The sequence below is a fragment of the Colletes latitarsis genome, chromosome 2, assembly GCF_051014445.1.
Source record: "Colletes latitarsis isolate SP2378_abdomen chromosome 2, iyColLati1, whole genome shotgun sequence".
NCBI lineage: Eukaryota > Metazoa > Arthropoda > Insecta > Hymenoptera > Colletidae > Colletes > Colletes latitarsis.
The window spans coordinates 24,962,146-24,979,182 of record NC_135135.1 but is presented as its reverse complement, the minus strand read 5'-3'; the positions used below and the strand labels follow the sequence as shown (position 1 = coordinate 24,979,182).

General features: G+C 42.1%; 1 protein-coding gene across 3 annotated transcripts in view; it reads right to left on the bottom strand.

Annotated features, from left to right (window-relative positions):
* The window catches only part of Lmpt (four and a half LIM domains protein limpet), a 133,412-nt gene that overhangs the window by 81,367 nt on the left and 35,008 nt on the right, over positions 1 to 17,037 (bottom strand). For all 3 annotated transcript variants that reach the window (XM_076774643.1, XM_076774592.1, XM_076774600.1), the window contains exon 2: positions 15,303 to 15,388. In XM_076774643.1, the coding sequence (XP_076630758.1) occupies positions 15,303 to 15,388 (86 nt within the window). The remainder of the gene's footprint in view (positions 1 to 15,302; positions 15,389 to 17,037) is intronic.

Below are 17,037 nucleotides of genomic sequence, written 5' to 3'. Positions count from 1 at the left end.
GACATCGATCGTTGCCTCAATAAATGAAATTGTTATCCAAAAAAATAAGATAAATTCTGTTGTGTAATTTCGTTATCAACGTAGAACTGCCCCTACTATGAATCTGTAAACCTCGAAAAATGTTCGACCAAGATATCAACACGTCTCTGATCGTTGTCCCAATAAATAAAACTAAATCCTGTGTAATTTCGTTACCAATTACGTAGCAACCCTTTATTTTTTTGGAAGGCAGTCGAGAAGCTACCCCTATTACGATCCTGTGATCCTGGAGGAACTTTCGACCAAGATAACGCGTCGATCGTTGTCCTCAATAAATAAAACGAGCTTTTTACTCCATAAATAAAGTTGTTATCCAACGGAATAAGATAAATTCTCGTCGTGTAATTTCGCCGCCAGTTACGAAGCAGCCCTTGTGTCTGTGAGAACCAGTCGAACGTAGATCCTTGAAAAAGGTCTCTCGTGTCGACGTTTGTTTGCCAAACGGCTTATAACCGATCCGCTAAGTAAGTGATTCAGGTCCCCCGACAGCCCAGGGATAGGGTGCACGCTGGAACGCGATATTTACCAGAAATGTCACCCGCTACCCTTTCCCTGAAATTCTCGAATTACACGCGGCCCCGTTACTGCTTTCTAACGAGCCCGTAAGCCTGTCCCCGGCTATATACGGCCGCACCGTGTCGCGAATCGCTTAAAAATGTCCCGAGTTATAGCGTTTCAGATATCCCCAACATGGCGGGCGGCTTCGATGCTCCTTTTTCCGCGCGCGCGACGACACCCACCCCCGTCCCTTTCGAAGTACACCACGCATAAATCAATTCGCGCGTTAAAGTCGCCCGAGTACCGTTATTATTGTCCCCCTACGAGCATTGTCGTCGCCCAGGACAACCATGTCCAGCGCGTTCGAGCGAATTGAAACGTCCCGCGAACAGAGACAACGACCCAGACGCGGTTTATCAAACCGAGAACCATCAACGTCGTGTTCCCTGTCGCGCTTGGATTTCGTCTCCTCGAAATTGCCACGAATTCGAACCATAAATTTCTCTACGCCTCGTATTCTTCGTACGCGAACATATCTTCTTTAGAGCCCCCTTTTTTCGTCGCCCCGTTGGGTCTCATCGAAGTCGACGCAATGTTCGCGCCAGAGAAAGCGTGAAAATTTCATTCTTGCTTTGGGAATGTTTCGATTTTTTTTATTTTATGGTATGGTAAATTGTCGACTGTCGTTGGTGGTCACCGGTGACCGCTCTGATTTTGACTTTTGATGCTTTTAAATAATAAATATGCTCTCTGATTTGGTCCAAAGGCATTTTGCTGAATAATAGAAAATATGTTTCTCGATTCTAGTTTTAAATTGATTTTCTAGAGGGACGATGATTTATTGCTTTCGACGTGTTGTTTAAAAAACTTTCTATAAACCTCAAATTGCAACGCTTGCCCAACACAGGCAACGATCCAATTAAAACAACTCTCTCCTTGCATTTGTTTGTGTTTGCACGTTTTGTTTATTTTACAAGTCGCGATAATATCGATGTTTTGCGATACCCTATTATTAGACAGAAAACTGTACCTATTATTAAAATTTCGATTCACTGACTGCGAATCCCAGACGCTTCGAGTGATCGAGATTTCTGAAATTTTCTATTTTCTTTAACGTTGCTCGAATGGAATTCGAGTGCTCGAGTATCGTGACATTTTGCACATCGATCTGAAAATATTTCCAGTATCGGAACAGCACAATGTGGGGCGATAAATCAGTCTGTCCAAGTTTACCGTCCTTTCTTAAACTCTATTTTCATTTGGCTGTACAACGTATTCGTGCAACGAGCGCTTTCGATATTAAATTACAGCGAGTGCAGCGTGTAGATCGTGACAAAGCTTCACACGCGATCTTGTGCCCCACCTTACGCTAATGTAAGACATTTTACGACAGCGATTCGCTACACTCGTACACGATTACGCGCGTCTGTATTCGTACACGTCCCCACACAAGCAGATTATTGTAATCGTCTTGTACGAATCGTCGATACCACTTACTGCAACGATTCATTCGTATGCATGACCCGGTAATCGATCGATGACAAGATGTAACGTTCGAACACGCTTACCCATATTATTCGTACGGTGCAAGTGCGCCAAGATATATTCGTTCGTACAATAATTTGAGAATTTTTACATTTTAAGAGTCTAGTAATCGAACAATTAAATTACTCGAGGATCGAACGATCTATGCAACGAATGTCGAACATCCACGATCGTTCTAACGTTTAGGGCCGATCCTCCCAACGAAAAGGAAGCAGTAAATTAATCACAGGCGTCGTTCGACTTCCATTTCCCTTTGTCGCGATCTACATACGCGCACGGATGTTCAAGGGGACGATGAGTCTCATAAATAATTCGAGAACCGACCAGACAGCTCGACAAGGACGATTCAATGAAAACGCTTTGTCGAGTATCTCGGAAAACTCGTTCTACCAGTGGCTGCGCCTCCGGGACGATCTCGAAAGACCATCGTTTTTGGCGCGAATATTTCTTTTCCCGGGACACTCGAATCCGACAAAAGGCGTTTTCAACGAAACGAGCGACACGGGGCCGGCAACCGTGACTAAGAAAGTCAAAGTATAAGAATGATCTCACTGCGACACGCGTGGGTGACGTCGTGGTCCCACACGCGTGTTCCTGGCACCTGCGACTCCTGGTAACAATATTGCAACGAACGTCGACGAGGATCCTCGCTCCTAAAGTGTCTGACCCAACGCAATTTGCAATTTTTAGTATTCTATATACTGTAAATAAAATATGATCCTAAATGTACGATATCAAATTACAATTCCTTTGGATAGTTCTTTTATTTGCTGGGATCACTTGAATTTTTCTAGCACGCTAAAAATCAATTTCTATCATCGTAGATCTTATTACATACTATCATATACAAGGTGGTTTCTGGGAAAAATTTTAACAGGGGATTCTAGAGACCAAAATAAGACGAAAATCAAGAATACCAATTTGTTGATTGAGGCAGTGTTAAAAAGTTATTAACGTTTAAAGTTCCGCCCGTACTGAATTTTTTTCTAGAAAGTGGGTAAGATTTCGGGGGTAGGTCTATTCACCAAAAATGATTGTAATTGACCCCTGCAACTAAAAATAATTTTTCCAGAACGATTTGAGATTTTTTACTTTTGTCAAAAAATTTCACATCTTCAGGAATTTTTTTCTCGAAAGTGGGTAGGAATTCGAGGGTATGTCTAATGATCAAAAATGCTTGTAATTGGCCCCTGTAACTAAATATAATTTTTTTAGTATCATTTGAAATTTTTTTTTTCACGGAAAATTTGTCCACTTATTAAATTTTTTTCTCAAAACTGGGTAAGATTTCGGGGACATATCTATTCACCAAAAATGATTGTAATTGACCCCTGCAACTGAAAATAATTTTTCCAGAACGATTTGAGATTTTTTACTTTTGTCGAAAAATTTCACATCTTCAGCAATTTTTTTCTCGAAAGTGGGTAGGAATTCGAGGGTATGTCTAATGATCAAAAATGCTTGTAATTGGCCCCTGTAACTAAATATAATTTTTTTAGTATCATTTGAAATTTTTTTTTTCCCGGAAAATTTGTCCACTTATTAAATTTTTTTCTCAAAACTGGGTAAGATTTCGGGGGTAGCTCTATTCACCAAAAATGATTGTAATTGACCCCTGCAACTGAAAATAATTTTTCCAAAACGATTTGAGATTTTTTACTTTTGTCGAAAAATTTCACATCTTCAGGAATTTTTTTCTCAAAACTGGGTAGGATTTAGGGGACATATCTATTCACTAAAAATGATTGTAATTGACCCCCGCAACTGAAAATAATTTTTTTAGAATGATTTGAAAATTTTGAATTTAATTGTTAATAACTTTTTAACGAAGCCTCCATCAACAAATTGATATTCTTGATTTTCGTCTTATTTTGGCCTCCAGAATCCCTCATTAAAATTTTTCCCAGGGGTGGCCGAACACTCTGTATATTACCAATATTAAAAATTAATCTGACGTTGAATGTATTACTCGTCGAACATGTAGATACCTATTATTATCCCGATTTGAGTATACGTAAAATACAGAACAAAAAAATAAAACAATAAAATAGGGATTACAAATAGTATGATTTCTAATAAGATTAATTTTTGTCTAAATTTGGAAAAAAGTGTAATTATTTTCCATCGAATGTTTGGTCCCATTTCCGTGGAAACGGCTTGTTTTCTCGTGTCCAGGAATGTCTAAAAATGGTTTAGCCTGATTCCTCGAACGCTGGGATGTCAACCCTAATCGGGGGACACCGATAGGAAGGTGGTCGGACACTTAACCGTGAGTTTCGGCGAAAAGGCCAGGGCCAGGGTACGGGAATAGACTTTTATCGTGTTTTCGGAAGCAGCGACGCTCCGGAGGGCGGCCTGGCGGTGGGTGCCGGTTGTAAATCAGCGTTTAGTGCGTTTAAAAACGAGACCGATCGGTGGCTGGATTTAAAATAGACGCTCGAGTGCGCGCACGAGCATAGGCCACGCTTAAATCGCGCGAAACGAAAGAAACCGCCCCGTTAGATTTTCCGCGTTTCGTCGTTCGATATTCCCGCCATTGAAGATCGAGAAGTCGCGGTCGAGAGTACCCAGCATCGTTCGAATGCGCGGGAAAATTATTTTGCTCGTCGAAAAATTCGAATCTCTCGCATTAAAACTAGCGTAGTTTAATTTTTATTTCAATTTCCCACATATTTTAAATATTTTTGCAAGCTTGCTCCGTTAAAGTTACGCACGCACCGATTCGAGACTCGAGACTCGTTAATTGTTCGAATCTTCAGAATTATAAAGTCACCAGGCCAGGGTAAAATTCGCACGGAAATTTAATCGTCCGTGTTTTCCGGCTCGAAATAACTAGACCTGCATACCACGACACTGTGTGGGCTCGCAGAATTATCTGCGTCGACGTACATACGTGCTCCTAAATATCGTACGAAGGCAGGTGTGCCCGAACTATTGCATACATCGATGCTGGGAGGATGATTAGGATCGAAAAATCTGTGAACAAATGGGAGAATGGCTCCAGATTTTTGGCTAAACGATGAAATCGTTACAGAGGGGAACGTCTGATCGGTTTGAGAAGTCTAAGAGCTGTTCGATCGTAGAACCAGCATGTTGTAACGATTCCAAGCGCTGTATCCGAGTTCCCCGTATGGCTGTAACACGGCAAATGGATGTTAACGGTACGCGACCGAGTTAACGCGCCCAACAACGTGTTACCAGCGACGCTTTCACGGTGATACACGACCATAAGAGAAGACAGACGCGCGGCGATACCGTCTGCGTTTCGTGTAATCTCTTCTGGTGCTCTCTTGCTAGCCGATCCTATCTTCACGAACAGTGACGACCATCGCTAAATATAAAACAATTAAAACCCGTATAAAAGATTGGCCAAAATAAGAAAATGATTTAAAACATGAAAATTCGCGAATCAGTTCCATTTATAAACGTTAGCAGTGTTTGTCGGTCAGTGAAAATCTGTCTGACAGATCTGCCTTAACCCTTTGGCGGCCACTGTCACGCGTACGTGACTTCGTCAGCCATTGTCGGCTGATTTTGTTATTTCCGACACAAGTCATCGTTGGATCGAGTCTAGTTACACTATTCGTCACGGTATTTTTAGTTTTGCAATCTTTTGTAATAATATTACACCACACTTTGAGGATCTATGAGTCGCAAGTTTACGTAAATTCAAAATTCCCGCGCGAACGACTACTCGAGTAGAATCTTTTGGCGCGAAAAATTTCCCAGTTTAAAACCCATATCTTTTCCTGTTCGGTTATAAGCCTGTATAATAATAAATAAATAATTTAGGCGTACTTTGCAGTAAATATTTCAGTCATACGGAGACTTTACGCGGTGTTCGCGTGAAATCTGCGGCCATTAAGGAGTTAAGAGTCGCCGCGACGACGAGGGTCGCTATCTGCATATCGATGGGCGATCATTGCGAGGAATAGATTCACGGAGATGGCTTGGGCGCGACGCGAGAAGTCTCCACGGGCTTTCGAAGGTGGGATTCCGGTCGAAAACGCGACGATTAAATGGATAACGGAGCAACAGGTGCTCCGGCCCGACCGGAATCGATCGCAGCCAGTGGCCCCGTTGATCTCGATCAAACGGGTTAATCCTATTTTACCTATACGCTGGACGGGAACGAAAGCAGGTATCTAGACCCGACTCCCACGCACGGGACACTCTCGAGACGTCGAACCCTGGAAACACACGACGCGTCCTGAATAGAATCGTTACGATCCCAGGCACACCACTGTGATCCCGCACTCTCGCTTCGTAGAACGATTTTCTAGCGTTCAGACTGGTCGACGTACGCTGCAGAGCGAAAGAAAGATCAGTTTTGGGGGCAACGAGACGTTAGAAACTGACACGACTGTCGTGGGGGTCACTGGTGACCGGCGTTGTAAACTCAACGAGCCTTAATACTCGTGAATCTTTTAATAACATCACTGACAATAGGAATAAAGTAACGAACCTAATAGTCACGATATAATATGGAACAAAAATTAAATATGAAATTAACACGACTGTTGTGGGGGTCACTGGTGACCGGCGTTGAAAACTCAACGAGCCTTAATACTCGTGAATCTTTTAATAACATCACTAACAATAGGAATAAAGTAACGAACCTAATAGTCACGATATAATATGGAACAAAAATTAAATATGAAATTAACACGACTGTCGTGGGGGTCACTGGTGACCGGCGTTGTAAACTCAACGAGCCTTAATACTCGTGAATCTTTTAATAACATCACTGACAATAGGAATGAAGTAACGAGCATAATCCTAATAGTCACGGTATAATATGGAACAAAAATTAAATTTGAAATTAACACGAGTGTCGTGGGGGTCACTGATGACCGGCGCTGTAGATTTACGTGTCTTTGATTAACAAACCATTGTATGTTTATTGAACTTGGAGTTGATCAGTTCTGTTTTGAGGGAAGACGTTGTATGTTATTTTATTTTATTCGAAATCGAAAATATATTAAAGATTATTGACTCGAGCTGTTTTCATACCACACAGATGCATCCTCGTTAGTATGCATCTCTACAACGTATGTTGTCGATGAAAAGGATCATTAGGATATTTTCTGCGTAGTCTTCTAGGTACATTTGCTGCATGTATAATGGCTTTTTGGTTAGGCTGCTGGGGTGACTTTCTAATCTTATTCTTCATCTCCTATACGGACAATCTCTTCTGTTGGGGGATTAAATCCTAAGTTCTTTGAATATTTACATGTTCTATGTTTTTTTTTTGGTAATCAACGATGTCGAATCGAAAGGGTCAAATTAAAACACTACAAATTATTATAGATTAATCGACAAAAACCAGTTGACATGGATAATTAAATCTGCCGTCCAGAAACACAGGCTCATCCCGTTTAATTTCACGATCGAGACGAAGAGTGTTTACATCGAAGCGAAAGAGGATCGCGTAATTCCTCGGAATCGATTTCGGGGAGATGCCACCAAGCGTTTCGAAGAATGGACGTGTGGCACGAGAGCCGCGAGATGCGTAGAAAGAGCGTGTTATGTGCGTGTGATGAATCAAGAACAACGTAGGTACTGTTGCTCCAGAGTGAGGAATATTTAATCGTACGCGGTGTCAAGTTCGAGTTGTCCAATAGAATTGTATTTACATTGCAACGATTCTTAACCTCTCATTTACCACGAGCCCTCTTTAAATCATTTTTTTATCGTAGAGAACCCTCGAGACTTAAAAATAAGTGGAGAATGCAATGCTTTGATACTGCAGTCTGGGATTGAAACGATCAAAAACGCGTCTGTGCGTCTTAGAGGGGTCTCACAGTACTGCCTCGCTTCTTACACGGTCTGTAGCCCCGGACAGGTGCAACGGAATCATCCCCACCCACTGCACAAGATTCTACCGACCAAGAATTGCTACTGTAATTCATAAATAACGATACATTTATCTGTATTTATTGGTAATGTTTTTGGTGTTTTGATTGCATTACAATATTCTGTAGTGTTATAAATACTCTTACTCAAACGGAATACCGAAATGATAAAAATTGAAATATTATTTACAAAGGTGTTGGTATTTTGGTATTTTATCGATTACAATATAGTTTTGTTGACATAATACCAGTATTGAATCCCTGCTACTGACCCAGTGCAGCGTCCCATTCAGTTCTAAGAACAAGAAATCTCTCCCAAACCTCTCTACATGAAATCTACCTGAGCTTTGATTATTTGAACAGAAAAATCAAAAGACAGTGAAAAAACAAAATTGACGAACTCCTATTGTACGAACTAATACGATCTAATTCTACACTATAATAGATATACAGCCATGTCTTACACTAACGAGCAGTGTTTCCGAAGTCTGACCAGAAACTTTCGACCCTATACTACTGATTCCTCTTCAGATTGAATCCTTCCCCCTGCAGTACATAGATCTCCAATTCTATTCTATCCAATTCCATAAAATTCCTCATGCCAGTGATATGGAAACCTCCCGAAATTCTGAGCCAAGTCTCTCTGATCTTTCTTTCCGCTCGCGGTGCACCGACGTCTGATCAATTTGTTCGATCTAGCCACTCACTCACTCGCGTTTCGTCGAGCCTGGGTGGCAAATACAGAGGGCAGATGAGAGACGCGGATCGTGTCTTCGGCCAGGTGCGAAGAGTCGCGGCGAAAAGGCAAAAAGGAACTCGCGCGAGTCGACGCTGCTCGCCGCCAGCCCTGCACTGGCGCGTATTTGCTCGAAGCACGTGTTCCTCCGAGCCGCCAGGAGGAGACGCGCGATGCAGCCGCTGGCAGCTAGCACGGGGAATGACTCACGAGCTTCTGGTGCGCCCGAGGACGCCGCGCGACGATCGGCGTCGGTGTGCCGGGAGCCTGCGTGACTCGGGTTTCGAGCAATTGCTGCCCAGGGCTACCGGTTTTACGCGTCGCTCCGCTTCGAATCGGATCCTCCGCTCCTTAGCCAGCTCGACCGAAACCGGCGACGACTTTGGCAACTCGAGAACCTGACAGACACCGCCAAACAGCAATTTTTCCAATTTATTGCGATCTAAAGCGTTCAACAAGTGATCATCCAACGCCATTTTTCTAGCGTATCTTTTGGAATTTTTTGTGGTGTACGGTGAAATATATTTGTATCAAATTTCAATGCACATATCTAGATCTAGGTTTGAAGAATAACTACAATTTTTTTCAGAAAAAAATATTCAATAATTCAGGAGATATCTTCATAAAGATCTATGGTTGCTGGAATCTTGGTATTATTCAACCCCATTTTCTATCGGTACTTTAGGAATTTTTTGTGGTGTACGGTGACATATATTTGTATCAAATTTCAATGCACATATCTAAATCTAGGTTTGAAGAATATCTACAATTTTTTTCAGAAAAAAATATTCAATAGTTCTGGAGATATCTTCATAAAGATCTATGGTTGCTGGAATCTTGGTATTATTCAACCCCATTTTCTATCGGTACTTTAGGAATTTTTTGTGGGGTACGGGGAAATATTTTTGTATCGAGTTTCAATTTGTGTGTTTAGATCTAGATTCGAAGGATACCTACAATTTTTTTCAGAAAAAAATATTCAATAGTTCAGGAGATATCTTCATAAAGATCTATGGTTGCTGGAATCTTGGTATTATTCAACCCCATTTTCTATCGGTACTTTAGGAATTTTTTGTGGGGTACGGGGAAATATTTTTGTATCGAGTTTCAATTTGTGTGTTTAGATCTAGATTCGAAGGATACCTACAATTTTTTTCAAAAAAAAATATTCAATAGTTCAGGAGATACCTTAACAAAGGTCCTCGGTAGCCACAGTCTTGGTCTGGCTCATCAGAAATTGTATCGAACACCATTCTTTAGCGGTAGTTTTGGAATTTTTCCTGGGGTACGGTGAAATATTTTTGTATCGAGTTTCAACGCACATATTTAGATCCAGGTTTGAAGAATATCTACAATTTTTTTCAGAGAAAAATATTCAATGTTTCACGAGTTAACCTTAGAAAAGTTTGCCACGATTCTGGTCATCTTGCTTGTCGAAAATGGAAGAATCAAAAAGCATATCAATCAGGATATAAAATCGATTTTCTTAAAGCTCTAAAGTAGAATACTCCCTTAAGGCAATTCTAAACATTTCACAAGCGCAAACTTGAAAAAAGAAATATATATTTCCTTGGAGCTTCTACTACCCATTTCATAAACAAGTGTGTCGACACTATTCAACTGAAGTTTTCTTTATTTTTAATTTAACCCCTTCAGACAGTAACAGTGACTACACTGACTGACAATGATCAGTGTCGATATACGGATAAGGATCGACGGTGTATCGTTTCAAGACAGAGTTCAAAATAAGTCGAACAATAAATTTTTTAACGAGTTGCATTGAACGAAAATAGAGGTTACGGAGTCGAGTAGCGTCCGCGAAAAAATGAAACGGAGAAACAAAAAGCCTTAGTCATCGCGAGTGCCAGGGACTCGGTGTTGCAAATTAATGCGATCCGTCATCGACACCGAGGGATCTATGATAATCTCGTCGCTCGATCGCTCGAAGGCTTTCCTACGCCCACGTTCGGTCCAGTCTGGACCATGTCAAGCTTAGTCTGCATTGGACCTAGACTGTTCTAAGCCTAGAATGCACCGAATCTATACTACTCAAGGACTAACATTACCTAGATTTTGACAAAATTTGGTAGATGGAGTTCTCTAAAATATTATACATCGGAGAATTGACGGAAGATGTGTCAATTCTTCTCAGTTTAATATACAATATAATTAAGATTTTGATCGCTAGCTACATTTCAACAGACTATACACTCCTATTCCATACTAATAAAATAAAGTTTCCCTACGTAACGATTGTCACATCCATATTGGAGGAGTGAAAACTACCCCCAAGGTCGTAACTGGAATACCTGTCTCTCTCAAAACCTAATGGACGCTAAGAAATATAATTTTTCGACAATCTAGCAAAAATTTCACACGAATGTAAATAAAAATTTGCAATTACTCCCATCGAGTACGATTCGAAAGACTGTTTGCGCCGCGTCGACGGAAAAAACCAGCTCGTAAAAGCTCTTTTTCGACGTCGAGTCGAAACGATCGCGCATTATTATCGATGATTTACGTCGCTGTGATCGCGTATTATTTTATGACGCGTGCAGAAATATTACCCTTTTATTAGAGCCCGCGCGCGAGAGACGGAACGGCGTCCACGGTGCCGTCGATGTTTGGCAAACAGCGAAACCACGAATAGGGGCCACGTGTTAGTTGCAGCGGGGGATCGTCGCCCCGGAACGCGATACGCTCGTAAAATTCGCTGAGTCCGCGTTATACGACAGCAAAACGCTTACAGCTACTGGGCTCATTCGTCGACGTTGAATTGCAGCCGCGAATTAAGGCCGCGGCGAACCGACAAGCACAGGTTCCCGCGATTCGCGAGACTTTGCTTCCGTAGGTGTTTGGCAACTGATAAATCTATAAATAACAGCACGTGCCACGGAGAACGACGATCTTTGGTAAACAGCTGCGAGAATCGGATTATCTTCTACTCCACTTTGGGATCTCCGAGCAAACAGAATTTTATGAGAAAATTATATTCGATGTTCGAGCAGCAAAATATCGCGATCTTATTTCGGGACGTAATATAGAATTTTTATTTTAAATAGCAACAACGAGGTCGAAATAAAAAGATGGTTCCAAACGAAACGAATTCAACTAAAAACCTTTGTTTACAAACGTTACACAGTGCAAAGGCTTTTTTGGATGTTAAACGTGAATTGGGTCGTGCCAGAATTGAATTTGGCGCGGAGATGTCGAGCGTTGCGAGTCGAGCGATATCTCGTATCGAACGGTCCCGCGAATCGATAAGAAAGTTTATCGGTCGCGCTAGGCCGCGACGTCGGTGCAATTTTACGCGTCGAACGACAATCGAAAATACGCCGGCGAGCACGGCCCGTCGACGCCCGCAACCCGTTCGCTTTTATTGCGTAAATTATCGACGTCCATAGGCGTAGGCGCTCCGCAAACGGAGGCGCGGTCGCGTAAACTTCGACGGAAATGAATTTACAACGACTCGTTTCGCTTACAGACACGATCGAACATCCATGAAAATTCCTAGCCTCGACCAACCGTGGACAGAATTTAATTTTAACGATACACTCGTTGCATTTTATTTTTCAAAGTCGTATTGTTCTTAAACCCTCGTCATACAGTCACGGGTCTGACTCGTGAGTTCTTTAAACTGAATTGCATTCGTTATGAAACGTTATTAAAATCATTTTCTCGTGAGCAAGGAATTTACGAACGTATTTAATATTTATAGTAGCACTTATTCCTGTAATCTCGTAGAAAGAATTTTTAGTGACTTTACTGATGGACACGATTTCCTACGAAAATAATTTGTACAATTATTACTGCTTTAGAATACGATGATAAAACTGTTCCTTAATCTCAGTAATTGTGAGATTAATAGATTCTTACTAAGTTTAAAGCATATAAAAATAAAACTGTTCAATCCCAATAATTGCGACTGAGAGTAATATAATTCGTGTTAAGTAGTATTGGTAATCCAACGAACCAAGGAAGGCAATTATTTATTGTACGAATGAATATACAAAGCACGCGTTTCGGTATGGCAATAAAAAATGCAGGAATTAAACTCAATTTGGCTTCGATTACCGTCAATTATTAAGCTCGAACGAGACGCGGGCCCGGAATGTAGGGCAAATCGACGGCTGGAAATGAAATCGCGTCGTCCGGTACACAAACCCATTTCGTAACGCTTTCCTCGTGAATGGAGCACGAGAAATTCGAACGATACCGATCGAGAGACGCGAATCTTAATTATCTAAATTTATCGCGACCGGGGCACACACGCCGACGACCGACGAGCACCGACCACGCGCTCGCGTGTCAACGATTTATTTTTGAAACGAGCTATGTCCGCCTCGTCGAATAATTGTAACAGTGTCTACCAGACGGCCCTGTTTTTACGACGAGCCTAATTTGACACGCGACGGAAGAAAAACAACTGGCGATCCGGAAGAAATCGAAAGATTTCAACTCGTCCATTAAACGATCGCGACTGTATCTCTTTGTGTGTATAAAATATAAAAACAAAATAACCACGAAACATTTTTGCGCATAAATACTCGTTGGAAGATCGCTGACCAAGAATTTGGTAAATATTTTCCGTTTCTGTTAGGGCGATTAATTCAATCTTCAATCTTCAATCTCTTCAATCGACTACCCAATATCACGATGTCTAAAATTTCTATCTCTCATCCAACGTGACCCCACAGAATCATCTTTCGATCTCGAAGGAGTCACGAGTTTTGAGAAACACCCGACGCAAGATGAAATTGAATTCGAAAACAGGGATCGTAGATGCGTAGATCGAGGCGACATTCAAGTAGCCAGTCGTTTAATTCTCGTTTGGGTGGTTTCGAATGGCTTTAGGTGGCATAACTGTGAATTCGTCTCATCGAGGCTATAAATGCACCCAGGCGATGCTGTCCCAACCTTTCTCCTCGAGGCTGCTCGATGCTGGAAGGAGCAACGACGCCGCCCCTCCCCCGCAAAGCACCGTGCCCGGCCAATTAATTCGTTATTACCGCATTGCTGGCCCGTAAGTCACGGAGGGTAATTACCGACCGGTAATTTCACCGCTGTTCAGTTACGCTTCGGATAATGGATACGCCGTGGAGCCTTTCGGGCAACAGCTATCCGGCGATTCGGTCACGCCGATCGGACACCGATCTTTTGTCTCTAGCTCTCCTCCGATCGTGTCCTCGATCCTCTCGCGGATCCACCTTCGACGATCCTCGAGCTTCACGCTCCGATCGCCTCTTCTGTTATTTTACCCTGAATCTCCCGTTCACGGGGGGTTGGAACAGTTATACTCTCTTACGATAGACGAAACGGGGACTTTTGTAATTATTTATTTTGTAAAAGTTTCCGAGTTATGGGTGGGGCACAATTTTATGACAGTTTTCGAGAATGGGGCTAGAAACTGTTGGAAACTATTTTGGAGAAATAAAAATAATCCCGTTTGTTAAGCATATAAGCTCGAAAGATAGCCATTTTCTATCGAGTTCGAATAAAAATTCTAAATTAAATAAAATTTAGGAGAAACAGATAGAAATATTGTGGGAATAATAGAGGAGAACTTCCAGGTATAAGTTCCGAAGACATCCACGGCGCCGCCATATTGAAAACACCCAATTTCTGCTTACTTTCGTTTAAAACAGAGCTACTAGTATATGAAACTTACATTATGCTTTATATTTACGATTAGATACGGGGTTTTAGTGGGTGGACTCGCGAAAATGGCGATCGTCGGGTGAAAGCGAGCTTCCGGCGCGAGCGTTTAGAGATTATTCCGTTTAAGGACGGAACGTATTAAGTTTTCTTTTTCGTGGCGACCGCGTTTCTGCGTTACCGCTAATCAAAGGCCAGAAAATTACGCGTTTCCTGTCCTTCGAGCTAATGGACGACGATAATTATTCCGAGCGAGCAACCCGATATCCTGATTAGGGGACCACGTCGATCGATATAATGCATTAGACGGTGTACAGCTAATTGAGAAGCGATGGGATCTCATCGATCACTCGTGCGGATCGCGTACGAGCGTCAACGGGCGCGGGAAGACTTTGAAGACGTCGAAGCGTGTCGATGTTATTCGAATACTTGCCAACGGAGGCGAGATTCCCGGCTTGGAATATCGTCGAGGCTCGCGGAAGCTCGTTTCCGGTTTACCGTTATCGCGACGGAACTTTCTTCGCGCGAATTTTAATCGAACGACGAACAAAATAGTCTCGTCCAGTCGTTTGTCATTTTATTCCCAACGAACAGGAATTTTCGATTCGCGAACGTTTCTCGACGGATCTGAATAATAAAACTGGTATCGTTGAGAATCGAGGCTGCAACCTGGATGAGAAAAGTCGTTTGAGAATCTCAAGTACGATCTATGAACGGAAGAAATAAATTACGTTGGTGGTTCGTAGATGCTATCGGCGAGGATACAGCTGTTTTTTGCTGGTTTTTTAGCCTGACAAAATACAGTGTTCTGCAATGTATTCGATTCTAAGAGTATGCAAGTAAAATTTGTGTATTTTTATTTATTTTTTAAAATAGAAATTACGACTCGAAAACTAGCCTGTGTTATGGATCGAGGAAGAACAATTCTTGAGATTTACCAAGTTTAGTAGCGTTTTTCGAAGCTTCGAACTTACCTCCATGTGTGTGGAGAAAATCCTGAACACGTTTCCCCGCACTGCAAACAGGGCTGGCCCTCTTCGACGTCCGTGATCAGGACACCCTGTAAATCAAGAAAAACACGCTGTTAATCCGTCCCTCGATCTTGGGTCTTATCAAAATGGAGACTCTCTTGCATTACAATCTAAAGAACGATTTCAGAGGCCTTATTCGAGGTAAATAATCAAGTCGGCGTTAATTATATATTTGAAGTACACACTAAGATGCGTTTAGAATATGTACAACGAATGGAACGTGGAAGATCCTATTCCACGTTAGAAAGTGATTATAATTTTCGACGAAGATTACGATTACGAAAGGAAGAGAAAGACACGTCCAAATAAGGATCTACGATTAAGCAACGATTCGATAAGGATAATCGTCCTCCCGGCGATATCAGGTCGCGTTAATTGCAAAACGGTGAAAGGTCTGGATCATCCTCGCAAATGTCAGTCGCCGAAGGCGGCGGATTCGATGAATCCTTGATTCGACCTAACGGAGCCTTTCGTTATTTCAGTTACGAGAAGATCGAAATGCTCGTATCGAAAGCCTCCAAGAGGAAATACAAGATTGTGTCCACTGGTGATTGACAAAACGCGAATGGAATAGGCTACCGATAAAAAGAAACGAGACAAGGCCTGGGTTAAAGGATAAACCAATTTTTACCTAAAATACAATGCCCACGGTTGAGCAAAATTCACGAATAAATTTCGAGCAATCGTGATTCGTAAAGAATATTTGCACGGGGAATCGAGGCATAAATAACGATGCAGAAGGTGTTTAAAAAAGAAAACCGATGCTCCAGCAGAGCCTAATATCTCGACGAGGTGTTCTAACCGTCCTCACCCACGTCCGCGCCTTTCAACGGTCCACTCGGTGACATTTTGACGTCTCGAATCGCGATACCAAACGCGTCGCAGCGTTTACGAAGCTGGAGATAAAAGCATCGAAGGATGGAAAGCTCGAGGCGCGTTGGATGCGTCGAGGAACCTTCCGGCCCGTCATATATGGTCGGTCCGCCTACGGTGGAACGGCTCGCGGCTCCGTCATCGCCAAATATCGAGTAGACAGGGTACAAGCGCGATGGAAAATATGTAAGACGATGTGTCTCTAGCTCTCTATATATAGTAATCCTGAATAATGATCTCCCGGAGCGAACGAACTCGCCAGCCTCCTCTAATTAACATATTTTTCGACCTGAGTCACACCGGTGAAAGGACGCCTCTTTTCCCCTCCGCGACCCCCGACCAAACATCGCCAGAAAACCATCTTCGCGTTAATTCATCCGATCCCTCTCCTCTCGACAGAGCATTTCAATCTCGATCTCAGCCAGTTTCGTAACTTCTAATCGATTACCTATTAACCTAATGAATAAGCCGTTACTTTAATTTGTGTTTAGTCCTCGAGATATTTCATAAATATTTTGAAATATTTCAGGAAGTTTAATCCAGATCTAATTTTCACGTGCAATTTGAGACTGGCTTTTTTAAGACAGACTAAAATTTTATTAACAGGCAGAAAGAGTTAATCTTCGAAGGTTTTACGCAAGAGTTAACGAGAAAAGATGATCGTAAATTATTTCGATCGTGCCACTCGCGAAGTAGACTTATTTAAAAAGTTCGTGCACCATCGATCTATGGAAATGTTACCGAATGTTTTTACTTGGTGGAACTTTCGACGCGTCGTTTGTTCGCGGATCGCTCGATGACTCTT